General features: G+C 41.8%; 1 protein-coding gene across 4 annotated transcripts in view; it reads left to right on the forward strand.

Moving 5' to 3' along the window:
• Window positions 1-20,380, forward strand: part of arhgef10la (Rho guanine nucleotide exchange factor (GEF) 10-like a) — a 127,523-nt gene that overhangs the window by 43,316 nt on the left and 63,827 nt on the right. For all 4 annotated transcript variants that reach the window (XM_079579082.1, XM_079579081.1, XM_079579083.1 and 1 more), the window contains 3 exons: window positions 1,305-1,420; window positions 3,136-3,263; window positions 8,989-9,089. In XM_079579082.1, the coding sequence (XP_079435208.1) occupies window positions 1,305-1,420; window positions 3,136-3,263; window positions 8,989-9,089 (345 nt within the window). The remainder of the gene's footprint in view (window positions 1-1,304; window positions 1,421-3,135; window positions 3,264-8,988; window positions 9,090-20,380) is intronic.

Below are 20,380 nucleotides of genomic sequence, written 5' to 3' on the forward strand. Positions count from 1 at the left end.
CTTTCAAATCACAATGATCACGACTGAATGACTGAATAATCACAGTCACTTTTACTTGTACTTTTGATACTTTAGTGGGTTTGTACAGACAGAAGACACCATTTTTTTTTGTTTCTGCATGTATCTCCAATTATAATCTCGAGAATGTTATGAAATCACATGAGCACAGCCTATTAATGCCATTACTTGTAAGACAGCTATTAAAAACTAAATCTACCGTACTGTCTTACTCCCGATAAAGTGGCGACCCCTGTGGGCTCTGTCCTCCTAAAACCTGGTGAGCTATGTGCCTGGAGGTTCCCGGCAGATATCCGTGTCCAAGTGTGAAAACCATATCCTGCCTAACCAACGGGATTACGCTGGATTACAACTCAGCACATTCACCTCTCAGGCCGTAGCCAACAGCATACCCCAGAGAAACTCCACAACACCTGCAAAGTGGCCGTGCCGTTTGTGTCCATAAAGATATATTTGTCTTAGGGCCTGTTTATATTTAGACATTGTTTTTTTTTGTGCCCAGATGACATATGCCATTGGGCGCTCCCCGTCTGCGATCCCATTAAACCGTTCGAGCCACAATAGAACACTCAGAACAGCCCCAGCTAGTCCAATTTTTTTTTTTTTTACACTTACAGCTTTATTCGCTCAATTTATTCGTAAATGTAGTAGGTGCCCTTAGAGGTGCTTGCCCGACTTTGCATGTCTACAACGCAGCTCTTGTGCGGGATTAGTATGTGGCTGCGGTGACAGTACGGGACATCTCGGGAGCAAAATCTGCCTGCAGAATTTAATTAGGCTGTTCTCGTGGACTCGTCTGCCTGGTAGATACAGGCCAGGAGAGGTGGGACAAGGGTAGCTCGCTCCTAGAGACACTGCGATCGATTCACGACAGTAAGAGAGAGAGAGAGGGGGGCGCCTTGGAAGTAACGACCTCAAATCAATGCTGAATTTTTACCTCTAATGAGACACCTGCATTCTTTTGGCCCGTGAAAGGTCATCAAATAATAGTGCTGCTTTTATAAATGCACTCACTGTACCTAAGCCAAAAATGAGGATTGATTATTTGTGGAGCATGACTTTTGGCAATAGAGATGTTTCTTTTCTAGCTGAACTTTTTGAGCAGTGTAATTATTATCAGTATGTCGGGAACTTAAGCAGTAGAGGTGCCAAGGTATAATAAAAAAGTCAAATAATTCTGATTCCAAAAATGTAAATCTCACTCTTTTACAATATATTTTTTTCTTGTTTGCATTATCATAGATATTTGCATTAGATTATGCAGTGTGTCTGCTTGTGTTTCTCAGGGAGGGCTCTCCTGGGACCACCGCGCCTTTACCAGGAGCTCCAGGAACTTCAGCACGACCTCTCTGTTGTTGAGGAAGTTACGCTTCTGGTCGGGACACTGCAGGGCACCTACCAGGTACACAGCGCATTGCACTCCATTACCTTCCTATTATAATATTCACTCATGGTGTTGCATATTGGAGTGGATTCTGCTTTTTCCTGTTATTTTACAATGTGAAAATAGTCAAATCTCAATAATTCATGGTGTGTCATACAAGCTTCTTTGTCAATTTAAAACAGCAGGAATCAAAAGGAAAAATTAAATGGCCACATTGTGTTTTTGCTGTCAGGGAGTACACAGTGCCAAAAAGTAATTAGCTAACACTGTGTAATGAAGATTCACTAGAAGCCAAAAGGAAAAGAAGTAACTCTTGAAAGTGCTAAGAATGAACCAAACATAGATATATATATATATATATATATATTTTAATTTTTTATCCTTTACCACAAAGTCTGTAGCTTTAAAGTAAAACAGCAGGCTCTACTGTCACATTGCATTATATTTCACATATTGGGTAAAAACAACTTCCTGCAATCTTCCCTGTGATAGTGTACAAAAGTGAAATAGATGCAGGAAAACCAGCTAAAAGCTTCCTATGGTGTTCAAATTAGGGCACTTCTCAGTAGTTTACCCATTCACATGAATATGCACTGCATAACAGAAGTGGCAAAGTGTACAAATCACTAAAGAGGCTCTTGGTATAATGGCGGCGCCCAAAGAACTCTATGTCCTCCACAGCAGTTGAGGATGTGCTTATTATTTGTTCACCCTTGTTATATGTTATTTGAAAGAAATGGAAATACTACAAGTCCAATGTTAGGGGCTAGATGCAAGTTAGCCATTTTATACTCACTACTGCCCCCTCAGGTCATACGTTTAACTACACCTTCTATAATAAGCTTCTGCACGACGGCACTTCAGACCCAAATTAACACCTTTTTGAGTGACAGTGCAGGATTTTAGAGGCAGTTGTGGTGAACATGCCTGGGCTCATTCTACACCTAGACATTGGACATAGGACATTGTTGAAACATGTAGGGGGAGGAAAATACTTAATTTTAACATTTTTAAACTCTGTATAGTCCCTTTAAGTAACATTTATTTATTTATTAGATTTTTTTGTACAATTAGATGAAATTGTTTTTGGTAGATCAACAATTGTATGTAAGGGGTACAATTAATAAAGTAAAATAAAACAGGAATGGGAACTTTATGGGTTAAAGTTACAAAAAAAAAACGTGTGTATAATTTTCATTGCAACAGTGTAATCAACTAAAATTGCAGCTCAATTAAATAGGCTTTCTTTTGAAAAATGTTTCAACGTCCTTGGCTTTTTAGCCAATCCAGTTAACCACATTTAAAACTCTAAAAAAATGGAATTCCTGGACGAATGAAAGACTGCACAAACATTTTATGCTTTATGTCTTTCTAGATTTATATGCTTAAGCCTGAACCGGCAAAATGAAAACAGAGACTAACTGTCCAGGAACTTTTTTAGTTTAGTTTTTTTTAGTTTTTTTAATATTATTGTTTTTATTTAGTTTTTTATTAAAATGTTAAATCAATGTGGTTTGGGCTTTGTACTGCAGCACAATTAGTTTTGGATCATTCATGTAAACCTTATTTAGCGTGTGCCATTGCAATATAAATACAGTACTGACACATCTATGGCAACTGTTTATATGAGGCAAACACCAAGCTTTCTGTTCAGTCACAAATGGTATGCTAATATCCTCGCTCGGTGGCCTTTGATAGAAAGTTTTCAACTGTCTTTATTTTTGCCCTTACAGAATTTGAACACCACAGTGGCCCAGGACTGGTGTCTGGCTCTGCAGAGACTTATTCGCATCAAAGAAGAGCAGATCCAGTGCGCTAACAAATGCCGCTTGCGCTTGCAGGTGCCTGGCAGGCCAGACAAGTGAGTAGCAGATCAAATACAGGCTGGGATCTTATGCACACATACCGAATATCTTTACACGAGAGGCACTGAAGTTGCAAACTCCATTGTATTCCACATTTTTCAGAGCTTTGATGCCACAAGACTGCTATAATAAAGCCTGGCATGACGCCTAATGTCACAGTTAGTATTGTAGTATTCTAATAAAACATATGCACTCAGTGAACCTAAATTTAATTTTACTTTTTTTTTAATAGTTGATATTGGTGATTCAGAGCTAGCTGAGAGAAATAATTTTTATAATAACCGCAAACAAAATAAATCAATGCTTCTCATCAGAAATATTAGTAAAATATGAATACACAAAGAAAGAGCATATAGCATTTGTCTACGATCCACTGCTGTGTATGAATGATTTAATGATTAAATTGCCCACTTAGACAAGATGTCAAGGAGCGAGCGTATGATTAGCTTCAGCATGGGAGCAGTAAATAATGGCACATCATAAGGTTCCTGCTCTGCGCCTTACATAAGAGTCACAGGAGGACAGAACGAGCTTGACTGAGATGCATGGGCCTGCTTCAGACAGTCTGAAGGAGAGGAAGAAAGGCAGCGAGAGTGATGATCAACCTCTCCCATGAAAGGTTTGGCTCGGTGCCGGCGGGGCAGTAGCAGGCAGAGCAGAGGGCCAGTGCTTCAGAGCCAGGGAGAGTCTGACTGTGCCAAGCCAAGCTAAAGTGACAGCTTGAGCAGGAGGAACTGTGCACATCACTTCTCCCACATCCCCAGGCTTCCTCGTCGGCTGTCACACCAGGCCGGCGGGGCCAATCTGCTTACTCAGATGTTTGGTGCAGCCAGATGTCATGCTTACAAGAGAGTCCCCCGAAATTCCTCTCTTTTATGGGACACCCTATTTACGGCGGCTCTGTGACAATGTCATTAGCAACTGTCTGAAAAGGAGGTCTTCCGCAACAGGGTGTGTAATCCTGAAGATCAAACACTTTACCAAACTATAGCAAAGACTGGATTTAAACTTCAAAAAGTTTGGATAAGTAAAAAATAAATAACAATGTCAAGTGAAAGAGAGAAATCTCCTGTAGGGAAAAAGGCAATCCTGGTCGTGTGATAGCGATCTAATTGAGACTGGGCCTCGGAGGCGGGTGGCTGGACCTGCAGTGCTGCTCTGGGCTGGGGGTGACAGGTGCACAGTGGGTGCCCAAATCTGTCAGACAGCACCAAGGAAGCAGGGGGACAGAACACATATTCCAAAAATGGATATTTACCTATTATTTTTTATAACTAAATAACTTTTAATCTCCATCATATCAGTACTCACATTAACACTCGGCATTGCGAAACACAAACCCTGGTATATGGGCGCGCTCTCTGCCTGGGCACTGCTGGTGTGCGAGTGGAGCCACAGCGGGGGCCCCCTGTACTGAGCAGACCCCTCCTGTCTGGCCCTAAGCAACTCACTGCAGCACATCACAGCTTCCCTACTGCAAACAGACCCGGGACGTGGGAAGAATCCAGACTGCTGCCTCAAAGCCACAGCCTACGTGTGACAGCACTTCATTAACATCCCCCTTTTACTGCGTCCCCCCCTGCACACCAGGATTGCAAGGGTAATCGCAATCGAATTGAAAAAATTAAGCAAAAACACTCTTAAATACAATACTGCAATTTATTATTGAAAATAACTTTTATTTTTAAGTAATGTTGAAAGACCTCACCTTCTTTTTAGATCTGAAATACCCTCCAAGTACCCGTTGCTAAGTGCTCGCACACCCCTTGGGGTCCCCGTACCCCTGGTTGGGAAACACTGATTTGGACCTCTACGAGCATTGCCTGAATCTCCTACTGTGGGGACGAAGCCATTCAGCCAGGGCTTGAAAACAGAATTTCAGAGTTAAACCAAATGGGCTTCTTTTGTCTCATCTGTCTTTTCTAGCAGCAGTAGCTGCACAGGAGGACAGTAAAGCTTCTTTTTGTTCCCGAGTGCTTATCGACTCTGCTGCCTACCTGCTAGGATAATGGCAGATCACACAAAGCTCCATTTTGAGGTTGTTCTGGTGAAGAGTCTTGTCCAAACAGATAATTCCTAAAGAGGCGCAGGAGAGTCTGGCTGAGCTTATCTTAGCATCTGAACAGCAGCCGGCTTTCCGTTATTGCGACAGCTCTCTATGGGGGTGTGTAGCCGTGGAGATATTTCAGCAAATTCCACTTAAATGGAACGTTGCTTCTTGTGATTAACACCGAGGTTAATTGAACTGTCAGATTAAGAGGCTGCCCCATGAATGTTTGTGGGTTTTTGAAAAGCACATTTTTCAAGTCATGATTCTTTCTACGTCAGATTATTTACAGAAAAAGACACTGCAGATAACTATAGTTCCCCAGAAAATGGATCACTCTAAATGTAAGTTTACAAAATACAACATAGAACTGCTCTGCTGTATACTTTGGAAGTAATGGGGGAGTTAAAAGCTCAATGTTCCTTCCCCCTGAAATGAGGCTCCCATTCAGAAAATAGCCATTAGTATAACAGCACTGTAGTTACATGCTTGCACTCGCTACACATACTGTATATATTTTCATTTATTTATTAACAGTATTTCTGTTTTGAGGGCGTGTTCCCGGAATGAGTTAGTTCTGCTAAATCTGTTCGGAAGGGAGATTTTACATACCAGTTTGGTGTGTTGATTGGCGTCGTGCTGGCTGCCAAATTAGGGGAAATCAGCTGCTTGACCCACTTTTATTTGTATTTGGGCGAACAGAGTGAAAGTGCCTGAAGATAACAAAAGTAAGAACTGCAAAAAATCTTTGATTTATTAGTAATTTCTGAAATGGTAAACTTTTAATCTGTCAAGTGTATTGGACTTTAGATTGCACTGGCAAACTCTCCGCTCCCTCACACCACTTAAATGTGGACACTTTTCTGCCGCCACTGACAGCATAGTTGTGCCTGCTTTTTAAAGTCTCAGTCCAAACAGAACATTTGTCGCACTTTCTCTGGACAATTTGTTTCTTCGCAGAGTGACACCAAATTGAAGGGTAGGTGCATGACGGGCTGCCACTCACCGTCGGCCCTACATCTGTCCTGTCCTTGGGCATTACTGTCACACGTGTGCTCCGTCACTGACCTACCCCCCATGAATCTCCTTGTCTCATTCTCTCGCAGTGTGGCCTCCCCTCCCTCCTGTTTGTAGTTTCTGACTTCCTCCCCTTGTGTTACAGCAGCCCCTCTCTATCAGCATGCTCAAGTCGACTTCCTCTCTGTTCTGGCTGAGCTGCACCTGCGCTGCGGCTGTCAATCAGACGGCAGGGAGGGGAGGGGGGAAAAGAGAATTGGTTAGTGCTCAGTTTAGCATGTTGTGGGAATGAAGTGTTGCCCAAGGATCCCAACCAAGTATGGGGTTGTATTTCCGTCACACACCGTCTCTTTTCTGTCTGCGGCAAATTGCTTCTGCGGTATTTAAGCCCAGAGTGTACTCGCGTTTCCAGCATGTCAGAGAAGTTTGAGATGTCACTTCTGTCTTTTTTCTTCCTTGACTTTGTCTTTATTTTCGGGCTGTTGAGTGGTGGGGGTGAAATTGCATTGGACGAAAACAAGAGTCTGCTCCAGAGGTGGGTATAGTAGCCAAAATAAGAGCGAGGTTTTGTAAAAAAAAATATTTAAAGCAGTACTAAGTAAGTTGTTCAATAAATCCTTTTCGTAGTCCCTCTGGGGGTAATACTAATGTTAATAGGATGATTGGGGGGTCTTTCATCTCCCTCTGGTGTCTCTGGCCAGAAAAGCACCCTTGCAGCTTTCCCTGCACCGCATCGGAGTCACCAATACACACTATTGGAATCACGAAGAAAACAGTATTTGCAGCCAGGTTTGAGAGAAAAAAAAAATCTCCATTGTGTGATTGGATGTACAATATCCCTCTCTCCCTTTGTCTTTTCTGACAGCATATTATTTACTCTCACAGACAATTAAAACAGTACTATGTAACTCATACCCATAGAGGCCATAAGCGCCACGGCAGGTGTCGTAGCATGTTACGTTTTTTTAAATTCATTAATCGTCCGAGAGAGTAAATACTACGCTGACAGAAAAGACAAAGGGAGAGAGGGATATTGTACATCCAATTACACAATGGAGATCTTTTTTTTTTACTCAAACTTGGCTGTAAATTGAGTTTAAGTGGCGCTAGCCTGCAGCTACCCTTGCCCGTTAGCTTCTTCTTCGTGATTCTATTAGTGTGTATTGGTGGCACCTGCCCGGAGGCTGGCAAGTTGCAATTGTGGTGTTCAGGCCAGAGACACCAGGGTATTACCCCCAGAGGGACAACGAAAAGGATTTATTAAGGTAAAAAACTTACTTAGTACGGCTTTAATGAGTAAAAATAACCTAACATGCTACGACGCGCTTACGGCCTCTAGGAGCATGAGTTACTTAGTTCTGCTTTAACTGCAAGTAGAAGTAAACTGTAGTGATCCAGGTGATTAGTCAAGCAAGAGTCAAAAGTTCTTGGTGAAAATGCATTTCCTATAAATACACCATAAAGATTAATAAAAAACAACAACAACACAATCAACACAAAACACAAGTCATTATTAAAATACAATACATTTTTTAATTTTATTTCAATATTTTTTTATTTATTTGTTCACTTATAATCATTGTTGTTTTTCTTGAGTAAGAGTGCCATTAAAAATAATATCACTCAAGTAAAACATACTGTGAGTTAAACTACTCCAGGAAATGGAAAAAACTATATATATATTTTTTTATGTTTTAAGTCTAAAATAATTTAGCACCACTATAATACACATTAACCACTTAAAGCTCATAGTTATAGTTGCTGGAATGTACCTAATATTCATATCAGTAACAACACAGGTTGCTCTAGTCTTCAGTTGTTGACGGATGTTCAAAAGGTTTGTTTTACTACAGACAAAAGGTTTATAAGCATGATAATTTATTGATTCAAAACTGGCACATAGTCAAGAGACACTCAGTTCCTTCTTTATATCATTCTTTGCACTCCCTCAATCAGATATGATAGTACAAGAAGAACTGAGCACCAAAGGACAGTTCAGTTATAATGTGTGCTCCATATCACAGTGAAATGTTTAATACATGTCTAATTCTACTCCCAAAGCCATTGGGTGCCTTTGTAAACTTTTTGGCATTCTCCTGTGCTCTGGATGGCAGGTGCACTCAGCTTGAATTCATTATCGTCATAATGGATTCCTACTGTGACCTAGTTTTGGGGGTCGTTATTTGCCAGCCTACTGGGAATGTTTTGCAATTAAAAAAAAAGATACTTAAAAATCAAATAATATCACGGAAACTGCTCTGAACAGCAAAGGATTTCGTGGATTTCATTTATAAAGCTTTTGTGCAACAAAGGCTACTCCTCATTATTTTCCATAATTTAAAACTTTTTAACCCTATTTCCAGAATGTGCTTGTTGTTTGTAAAGCAATAGTCACATTTTCAGATTCCCCCCCCACATGAATGTAGAGCACTGTTTTACCGAGATGATGTAAGGCATGGTGGCCTCATAGAAATAAAATACTCAGGTTGGACTATAGGTAATATAGTATGGGTTTACCTTTTACTTATTCTTGCTTTTTTAGTGAATAGCCACATAAAAGTATAATCACATGTATGTCTTTATTATTAAATGGACTGTTACCGGTAATATGATGCAAAATGTGCTGTAGTCTCTAAAATTCAGTTTTTCCTGTTCAGGTCGGGCCGCCCTGTTAGCTTTATGGTTGTGTTCAACACTCCTAACCCTCTGAGTAAGATCTCCTGGGTCAACCGTCTGCACTTGGCGAAGATCGCTCTGCGTAAGTACAACACCAGCATGATGTAACACACTGAAATGTTCAAGTCAAAGGTTCAGAGGCATCATCAGCAGGCACCATCTTACTTCAGCTTACTTCCTGCTGGCCCCAAACTATTATGACCTCTTAAGTGAGAAGGTTTCTTAATTATGTGTAATTGCACTGTAAGGTTAAGTTAAAGCGTTTATGTGGATCTGGTAGAAAAGACAGAAAAGCAGCGGTCATTATATTGTGATGAGAATGCTCAGATGCTGCCCAGCAGGGAGCAGCACATCCTTTTTTTCATCTATTGCCTCTGACTTGCTATGCATGCTCTGGTTTGACCTTAAATGTGCACTCTCTTTGCTATTATTAAGAAGCAGAAGAGATTGGAAGACCTTTATGCTTGAATGATAACCTTTGTGCACTTCACACAAGCTTACCAAACTTAAGGCTGTACTACAAACAACTATGTTGCACTGTCCTCTCCAAAAAGATACACTGAACAGTTTCACCAACCAGATAATATCTAATCTGCCTCTAACTGCTGATCTTTGGCGTTTCACTGGTCGGTATTTTGGACATCCAAGGGAAAAATATACAATGGCACTTCCAAAACGATAAAATGGCCTGTTAGTGTTAGTGTTCTGGTAAGGGCTCTGGCTGTCTAGTTTATAATAAATGTAAACTATAGATACAGTCAAATTAAAGCATATATATGTAGGTTGAAGTTATGTAATGGCAAATGTTGCTGTTTATACTTTAATGCTCAGTTAAAATTGAAACACTTTGAAGAGGACACGTGAATGTCTAAGTATTGTAAATTATTTACTCGTCTATCTATTTACTATTCATAAGTTTCATCATGAATGTTCTTCTGATCTTATTAATAGCTTTGGCAGCAATATATACATATAGGCAGTTTTATACCATCATCCAAATGGAAACATTGCCCACTAAAAAGCTACTAAAAATAAAAATCATTTTAAATGTACGATATGTTTGACTTTTACTGATGGACTGGAGATTTCAAAGGCACTTAAACCTTTGAAATGTTTTTTTTCCTCATCACCCAAGAGCCCACCCAACCCAAGTTCCTCCATTTTGACTCATTAGAAGCCCACCATCAAAACACTGTGTCACTGTGTTCTCCCGATGAGCTAAGCTTCCTGTATTTTTCAACAGTAAAAGGAAAAATATCTATTCTACTGTACATTCTAAAACATATGGAATCGTCTTCTTCACAAAGTTCCCAGTTGAAATTAGTTTTGAGATGATTTGAAGAACCATTTGCTCTGAAAGGAATGAATCACAGAAGATGGAAAGACATATGGATTTGCCTATGAACATCTTTCGTAAAGTCTTTTAATAAAAAAGGTTGCTGTTGTCACACATCTTGAGATTCTCCTGATTTCTCCCTCAAAAAATTGGCCACCTCACCGCACTGTATTCTCTCCCATACATCTGGGCTGTTCCATGGCCTGAATACAGAGGTGCACAAAGGAGACATGCGGCAGAGCTCCCCAACTGTGTGTGTGTGGCTCATGTCAGAGTGGCATCAAAAACAGGCAGCACGTAGTAGAGCATGCGGTGTGCTGGTGGTGGAGCGGAGCATACGTAGCCTTTCATTGTTGCTCACACACCTTTATCAGGGACACAACAGGCGTACTGATGAGGACAGCGCCATGCAACCCACTCTCTCCCCTATGGAAACATGTGCAACATTAAAAAAGAGCGCTGTGAAAGTTCTGCATAGGTAGCTTCAGCCGGCAGGGCACATCTAAATCCGGCACATTTAAAAAGGCTTTGACCGCACGATTCAAGGCTAAATGTGGCTCCTGCAGATAGCACACATAAAGATAGAGGCAATGACACAGGGAATGAGCTGTGCAAATGTCTGAATACCTTCAACTATGAAAGGGAAATCGACACAATGTAGTTTCTGATGTTGAGCTTGTATGGGGTTGGTGTATATTCCTAACACTACAAGGAAAAACAAGTTTGTGTTGATGGGCTACATATTATGGAAATAGCAATATTCAATCAACTGTTAATCAACTGTCTTGAATATTGTGATCATTTTGATGTCGCATTTTGGCCAGCATTTGCTTTTTTGATCTGTATGAGAATTTGGTTGCGCATTCACAACACCTCAGAGAAACTGGACTACACGAGCAAACACGCTTGGACTCAAATCAAAGGGGTGTTGTGAATGTGCCTAAAGCATGTCTTATGCAGCAGGTATTCTAGTTTGTGGATGATGGGAGAAGGTTCCCTGACCACAGCCATTAAATAGAAATAGTCTTGCTTCACCGATGTCCAGCTGTGTATGTATGAGACAGCAAAAAAATAAATAAAAGGTAAAAGATGAGACAATGGGTTTGACGGTAACAATCACAAACAATACCAAGATTTCCGATATGAACTGCAAGTTTTGGCAGCATTAGGCTGGAGAGCTACGGCTCTTCATTCAAGTGGAAGTGTCTTTTTTTTCTCTGTTATTGATTCTCTCATGTCTCGTTCAGATGACAGACAGCATGTATTTAAACTTGAGCTCAAAATTGTAATGTTTTAACTTGGTGGGAGCTTTTATGGCAGATTAATTGATGCTTTCCATTCGACTATTGTTGAGTCTGACTTAAAACCCCACCATTTATTTGAGTAGTAATGATCAGCATTCAGGCAAATACAGCGAAGCTTTCACTTTGTGTTTGGTGAGGGATATGAATATATGACAATTATGCAGGGGTGTACATTCTCTCACTTGTCGTTAATAGGGTTCCATGCATATTCATTTCCAGCAGCCCACACAGCATTGGGCCTCTCCATCTGCAGTCTCATGTACCTCATGAGCTGAGGTTAATGGAAGTGTTTATTGTGATTAGCCAATAAGAGCTGGGCCTGCATAAACACAAGCATATGGCCTTAGTTACTTTGACAGAATTATAAAACCATTTGCTACATTCAAAGCAGATGACACTGAACTAGCATCATTGACACTGGACATATAACTGCTTTGAAATGTATGTAAACATATACAGTTCACCGTACACCCACGCATTCATTTTCCATACCATTTACAAAGGATTTATCAAGACTTTTGAGATCAGCTTCTCAAAGCCTCCTTAATGCAGCTAATACGCATTTAGGAACATTGCAAGGACGTTCCAGTCCAATCCAACTTTATTTATCATGCACTTTAAAAACAACATAGTTGACCAAAGTGCAGTACACAACAGCAAAAACAATAAAAGTAGGAGTGTTTATTTGAATCAAAAGAACTGTTAAACAGCAAATATTGTTTCTACTGACCTTCACTTTCTGCCTGAAATCTAAAGTTTTTTGTGGTATAAATAATATAATATACAGAGGCACTTCAAATAACTGTCTTCCAATACTTGCAACACACAGAGTAACTCTAAATGTATTTACACTCATATGAAAAGGCATGGGGGGTTGATGCCGTACACTGATTCCCTGGGGGAAATAGATCAGCCTCAACCTGGTCAGGATGACAATTACATGTTAATTGTATTACACCCACACTTTGCCTTCCCATTTAACCAAGTGTAATTACAATAAGGGAGTTGTTGATTTAATTTCACGGATGGTGTACTGTCACTGAAGCTTCCTCGTCATTGCAGCCTAAGGCCGTCCTGCTTCGCGCTCAGGGAGACCTATAGCCCAATCAGCATTTGAAATGCAGCCAACCATGTTCTTGTTTGGTTTTAAATGGGTACCCTGCTTCCAAATGTCCCTGAATGGACAGCAGAAATAGATAATGTTCTCATGCATGATTTAGTAAGAGATTGGACATCACAACGCTCATTTTCACATAGCCATCTCACAGCACTTTTGTTAGCTCCACTCTCCACCGCTCATGTCCTTAATACCGGTATCCAAGAGGATATTATTCAGCTACAATTTCTGATTTCATTTCTGCTCAAGTCTGCAATTGGAGGTTTTATGCAAATGGACACCTGTATTTTTTATCCATTTTTGATTAGATAAAGTAAAAATCCACCTTTATAAGGCAGGCAGATTGCCTCTGTCACTGTGAGCATGGATGTGCTTTAGTTATGAGCCCATGACACAAAGAGAGAATCACCTCTGTGTGCTGTGGTGCTGGGGCCGCGGGCTCCATTAATAACCTGGTGTGCCTGTGCATCCTTCATGTGTCTCTGAGTGCCGGACCGCTCCTGAAGGCTTCAAGTGAAATAGGCACAAGTATTGCCTAATTAATGGCCTTTCTCGCTGCACAATTAATTTCTCTCCGCTCCGTAGTCCATAGCTTTTTCAAACAGGGTTACAACCGAGACTTGGATGGCTCTCACAGGAAGAACGTCAAGCGAGAGCGCTGCCACAATGAATAGGACTAAAGTGAGGGAACTGCTGGTAATGCATGCATTTGTGGTTGTGCTGATGGAGGGCTGGGGTGAAAGCATGATTGAGACGAGCAATCAGCTCCACTGTGGTGAACAGGGGGCAGGCAGGGGGCTGCTGCCTGCGGTTACCCTGCTAAGTGTGCTGATTTTCGCCGTGTTTTTCCCTTCACTCACGGATCAATAGATGAGTGGAGTGCGGCTTGAGGTTGTGGCACGCCTCCTTAATCCACTGTGTGATAACCTGTGCCATAGCGGCGTATACAGCGCCGCAGACAAACACGGCAGGAATGCAAAATCCTCCCTGCTGTTCGGGTTTGAGTGGAGACTATTGGGGCTTTGGTCTTATTAGCCCACGGATTCACCAAGATGTTGCTATGGTGACAGATTTTTTTTTCCTTTTTTGTACATCTGTGGAAATAACAATTATCTTTCCGCCTTGTGTTGTCGTCGCAATAAAGTAGCAGGACGGATTCCTTTAGATAAGACTTTTTAATATTAGCATGGCGCTGAACTCTTGCCCCTTTTAAAAAGCGCTCGTACTCTCCAGTCGCCGGGCAGATTTTCCCCTCGCCTTTTAAAATTAATCTGTCAGACAGCTAAGATTATCTTGCGATCTTGCTGAGCTCAAACATGAGAAGTGTTTATGATGAGTAAACATTATCCGGGATTTAATTAACAGATCCCACACTTGCATTGATCCATGGGAAATATCAATTGCACTGGTGTATTTAATTAGTCTATATCTCTGCTCTTTGTGTCACTGAGGTTGATGGAGCACCGCGCTCCGCAAATTAATCTTCATCAGCAAAAGGCTTGAAACAAAGACATGATTAGAATAAAGAAACAGAGAATCCTAATCTTTCTGCTCCATCCCGCGCACGGCACATGGTGTTGTTATGTGTGATTTAATGATTATACAGAGTGCACAGCAAATGACCTTTTAACTTGAGAAATTTGACGATTTATGCGTTCCACTTCTAATGAATGTTTAAATAACGACTTAAAAACAACTGACATTTGGCGTCTGAAGTACAGTATTTGTGGGTGTAATATTTAGATCAAAGAAATGTTAAAATGTGAGATTCGCCTGGCGTGGTTGTCTAAAATGAATGAAAATTACCATATAACACTGATTAACATCTGCAAAGAAAGTTATTGTGTGGGGTCTCTCTCCTTTTGATTCATTTTTTTTTAACTTCTGAAACATTACAAAATAGTGTCATTTACTTCAGATGCAAATAGTGAGCGGATGACAAAAAGATTTATTCATGTGACTAAATATTGACTTCCCTGTTGACGTCCATATTATTATTATTATCAGAAATAAGGTCATCCATTGTACTCTTTAAATGCTTCTCAGCTTTATATCTGATAATTAACAAAGCAACATCCAATAAACAACAGTGCTTGATCTAGTCTGCACACATTGCTGGCATGAGCGGCCCGGGTGGTTCTCGCACTACGTGTTGACATACATTTGGTCTTTGACACTAATTGGTATAAACTGGAAACCACAATAAGAAGCATGTCCTAAACTCCAGCCTGTAATTACCTTCAGGGAGCTGACATAAATGTTTCATAGCTCCCAAGTTGGTAGTTCTTGTTTTTGCCAAATCCATCACAATGAAAATGTGGAACAATGTACTTTTTGCTTGTGCACCAGAATGCAAAATAAAGAACAAGAAAATGATTTGTTTTGATGATAAGTGCAAACTGTAATAGATGTACAAACAGGACAAGCAAAACAACAAAATAAACGAACAAAGAAATAAAGCGCATAAGGAACATAGGATACAACTCTCCCTACATGCTTTTCATACTTTTGATATTAGTGGCTGCTAACAAATGTATGAAATACAGAGGGAAGAAAAAGTAAGTACGCTATTTGGAATTTCTCACATTTCTGCTGAAGAGTAAGGAGTTTTTCACTCCTTCTCCTGTGTTGTCCACTTCCTAATTAATTACCCAAACGTCGGACAACACCAAGCGTGTTCAACACTGGAAGAAGAGTTATTGACAAACAACGCTACACTACCAGCTAATAACACATACCAGCACAGATGACCCAGGATTCAGAAGTTTAAATCACAAAGGTTTATTTCCCTAACAGGTCATCTAATACAGAGCTCTGCTTCCCTAGTTCCCTAACATCGAGTCTACCAGTTGTCCATTTCCATAGGAGACTGGATTTTTTACTAGGAAGCAGAGTATTTGTATCACATTAAACATTGGAATATTCATGAACCTAAAACTAAATCTCATTGGTTCCTTTGGCTCCAGTGCTTCTGCTGCATCACATAGTTCCGCCCTGCGACCCCCAATTTTATGTCTTCAATGGAATGTGGCAACTGATAGGATCCTTCTGGAGGAAGGCAGTTGTTTATCTTACTTTTGGGGCACGGGGGTTTTGTGCTCACACACTTTGGTGCTCTGGTACTTTTCCGCTGTAACAGAGAACTGAGAATACTTCGCATACATTTTGTTAAGTCAAGCTAAACAGTAATAAGAATAAAAAACAGTATAAAACCTTGTATATATTTTATAATTCTTCATTCCCCCTTCTGATCTCGATAGAGATCAACTAAAACACTAAGTCCCTTAATTAATAAATGTAAAACCTTGATTGAACAGTGATTCACCGTTTCTCTGAATATAAAAACCACCACCAGGTCTCCATCTTCATCTGAGTATATTCAATCAGTTCCTGAGGAGTTTCAAAATCATCTTTTTTTCTCCCAGACGTAATCTCCACTCACCAACCTTTCCCAACGAAAGGTCAGCGATGGAGTACCAAGGTCAACAGTACACTTTATTTTTCTGTGCCTCGCGCACCATCACGTATTGCTATAAAAATAAACATTCCTGCAACACAAAGCACAACAAAACAAAACAACACTCTTAAATGTTTGGTTAGATAAAATCTCCTCCACTTTGTCCATCATAGCCTTCGTCTGGGTCCAATCATTTTTAAACGCCATTCTGGCTCTTTCAGTATACAGATCTTAGACGCCCCCTTCAGGCGTCTCTGTAAAACCCATCTCCAGATCCTCAGGGCCTCCTGAGAGGGCTAAAGCCCTGGTTATCATGCTGCGAATGAGAGGTACAACACAACAGTAACACAACACCTATTATAATACTCACTTTTTGAAGGATGTGGATCCAGGAACCGGACTCTAGCCAATTCAACCAAGTCCATTGTGGATTTTGGTCCTTGAGTCTACTCACCTTATCTCTAATTACGGTCCAATTTATTGGATTTACCCAGTTTGAAAGGTTAGCATAGTTAGCATACTCCTTGCAACCTGGGTGTGTGTATTTTCCTTTTTTATTCCAAGTTTCAATCGCTTGTTCTGTATAATGGGTAACCCATTATAAGTGTGGCGGTTGGATACTACTCCTCGCCTTTTAACCAATATCATTCCGATTTGATTACAATAAATGACTACATTTCCACCTTGTTTTTAGCCTAACTTTTTTACACATGTTATACAGTGTCTGTTTTAATTCTTTCACTGATTGACCTTCAACCATTTTATCACAATTGTTTTGATCTTCTAATTTTAAAGCCATTAATATTAGTAGTATGCAGAGAGCTAGTATTACACCCCACACCCCGTATGGGCACCTAAGTGGGCCTAGCTTTTGTAGCCATGACTTTAGAGAGGAGCTTTTGTCCTTCTTTGTCTCTAGTTCAAGTTTATGGGTTTGTGGGTTTGCTTGCCCACCCCCTTCAGTGGGGCTCCCAGACCCACTTTCACCATTATTAGGCAAAGTGTGGGACCAGTGGTAGCCGGTCTTGTCCGAGCAAGGTTTCAGATGTGTCCAATGAAACCAGCTGTCTTTTCCCTGCACTTTAACTGCTGTAGCAGTCCTCTAAGTCACTTCAAAAGGTCCTAAATAACGGGGAGAGTTACATAATTCTGTTAAGGCCTGTTCTATGCCCTGTCTCTATTTATCATGGCGAAATGGCCTCTGGGGACATACACATGTGCACCAGGAAGCACCGTTAGAACCACTGGATCAACTTTATTACAATGTCCGATATCAGCGGGCCCTTCCGCCCACAGCTCTCCTGAGAACCCAGCCAACCTTTGAGCAGCCCCCTCATGATCTGTAAGTTCACAGCCGTGTGACCGTGAGACTACAACTGCATCAGTACAAGAACCAATGTCAACTTTATAAGCTTTTTCAAATGGACTATACATTATGCCAAGAAGTCCGGTCTGTTCCCAATCCAGGGTGTGGTTCAATTTATAAGTCAGAGGCCCTAGTTCGCGCTCTTCATGACCAGAGCCTAAGAATAGAGACATATGTGGGTCAGTAAGCAAGTCTTCTTTTATAAAAAGGTTTCACAATTTCAGGCAGGACAACTGGGGCAACAACTCCTGTTTTGTGGACATAGAAATGGGTGGCTGTTATCGTATATGTGTTTCCCTTTAACTCTTGTTCAAAGTCTAACTGATATTGAGGGTCTAATGCTCTATCATATAAAAGAGTGCAATGCAGTGGGTCTTTGGGAGGGGCTTATGGGTGCAGCATCGAGAACCATGGTTTCCATTCTTCTGTGGGGTATCGGGTTCAAGGAGGAGCCAGTAGATTGAAACACCAGGATATTCAGGGTCCTCTCGAAAAACAAAGTCCATGAGAGGTTGAAGGTGTGCAGGTGATTTTCTGTCCATTAGACCATGTGACCTGCATTGCGTCCGGGGAGCATTAGATGGAAGCTCCCGTAGCTTGTAAAATGTCTCTTCAATTTCTTTGTCATCCGTAGAGGGGTCGCTTTTCCCGTGTGCCCTGAAAGGTTGATGTGTTTATCACTTAGCATGTGCGGGGCAGCCTTCCTCATCTTAGAATGCGTAGCACCTGTATCCACGAGCATCATCAACTTTTCCCCACCAACCTCTACAGGAACAAACGGTTCTGGGGTGGAGACAGGACTCACCGGGCACCCCTAGCAGTGGTCATCCCTGTCGTAGGGAAAACATCCTTGGGTGTCGTACACAGGGTAGTTATTACCTCCACCCCCACGCCTCCACGGTGCAGGGCCAGGCCCTCCCGCTGGATTTCTCAGAGGAGACCCACCTCGTCCTCCTGGATTAGCTTGGGCTGGGGGTTAGGAACAGTCTCTAGCCCAGTGATCTGTGGCTCCACAATTGTAACATCCTGACTGAGGGCACTGTTTGGCCCAATGGTCGGTTCCTCCACATTGGAAACATGACTTGTCTCTGTTATTTTGTTGCTGCCGTCCCCCATAGCCCTGCCCGCCGAACCCTCTGCCGCTAAACTGTCCCCTATTATTCCCTCTGCCCCTCCCACCTTAGTTCCCATGTAAGTGGATGTGTGTTTGGGTTTGGGGCATTGGTGGGAGCATGTTGGAGTTATGTTGCCCTAAGGGCTGTGATTGGGAGGCGTATAAGGCGCTTGCGGGTGATGGGGCAGGCGTGTCTGCTGTTTCAGTTGTCGAGGTTGTTGCCACCATTTGCCCCTGGGCCTTGTTTTTTCAGTCTTTTCTCGCAGCTGTGGCCTGTTGCCGTGCTTGGTTCAGCTGAGATTTTAGCAATTCTTCTTGCATTTCTTTAAAATTTGTTTCGCGCTCGCGTTGTTTTTTGTTATACAGATCGGCGTGATGTTTTAAATGTGTCAAAAAGAGAGTTGAGTCCGAAGACAATCCTGGAACACTCATCAGGCTTGTTTTAATTGGTTCCGGCAAAACATCCAGCACCCCCTGGAGGAACAGACACATTGTTTGGGGGTTTCTATATGGGTGAGTTTGCATTGAGCTAACATAAACCTGAACACATTCTTCCAAGAATTTAGTAGGGCACATCCCAGGTAAATAGGCGAAAAAGGTTAGGGGCTGCGGGTGTGGAGGGGGATACATTAATTCCACCACCGCTAAAAAGCCTTCCACATGTGGGTCAAAAGGTTGATGCAGGGGCAGATTGTCCAAACCGGATGTTCTCAGGAGTTGATCCACTGCGTGCGGAGGAGCACACGACGCCACCAGGCCCCTCAAATCTCCTACTGCTAATGTGGCATTTGAGCACTGCATTTGAAGAGTGCGAAACCACTTCCTGCCCCCTTCCTGTAGGGGTGGCAGGGTGTTTTTCATCTGTTGTATTTCTGTACATTTAAGTGGTTTATATGCCATAGGGAGAACATTTCCCACCGCTGGCGCCCCAGTGGGAATTAGGGGATATGTTCCTTTTGCCACTGGGTCTGGTTTGGCTTTAAGTGTGAATTCCTCTAGTTTCCGTCTAAGCTCATCAACTTCTGCTTTCCTCCCTTCTGCTTCCTCTTTCATTGTTTTAACCTGGTCTTCATAAAGTTCTCGTTGTCTTTCCAATGCTGTATCATGCGCTTCTTTGGTCATTTTCTGAATTCTATCGAAGGCTTCTCGTGCCTCTTCTTTCGTTAGTTGGTCTGATGGAGCCACATCCAGATCCAGAAGTCCGTGAAGTGATTTATGAGGGTAGAGAGAGCCACCAGCTCTCCCCGCCTCATATGAAAGGGGGGCCAAAGGGCCCAAGACGGGGCCTCCTCCCTGTGGGAGGGGCTGTTTTGTCCCGCCCCCCGAAGTGGGGGAGAAAATCTTTTTTTCCTTTGTCCATTTAGATACGGCAGCCTCCAAGACCGGTTCGATTCTTTGTTTGATCTTAAAATATCTTCTTATTGTGAGGTCTGTAAGTTTTAGGTCTTGCTTACCCAATTTTCTTGTTTTCTTCATTGCTTCCGCATCTTGCATTTCCATAGCGCAGAGTTCTACTCCCGCCGTCAGCGTTCCACAGAGTGTTCCTAAATCATGTGGTTCCTTAGGATTTCTCTTTTGTTCTTCATACATTTGTGCACACGCCTCTGTTGCCTTCCTTACCTCTTTCTTTGACCTTCCCTTCAGGAAGCCCGTTCCCTGGCACAACCACATAACCCATT

This window comes from Gobius niger (genome assembly GCF_951799975.1).
Source record: "Gobius niger genome assembly, chromosome: 20".
Lineage (NCBI taxonomy): Eukaryota > Metazoa > Chordata > Actinopteri > Gobiiformes > Gobiidae > Gobius > Gobius niger.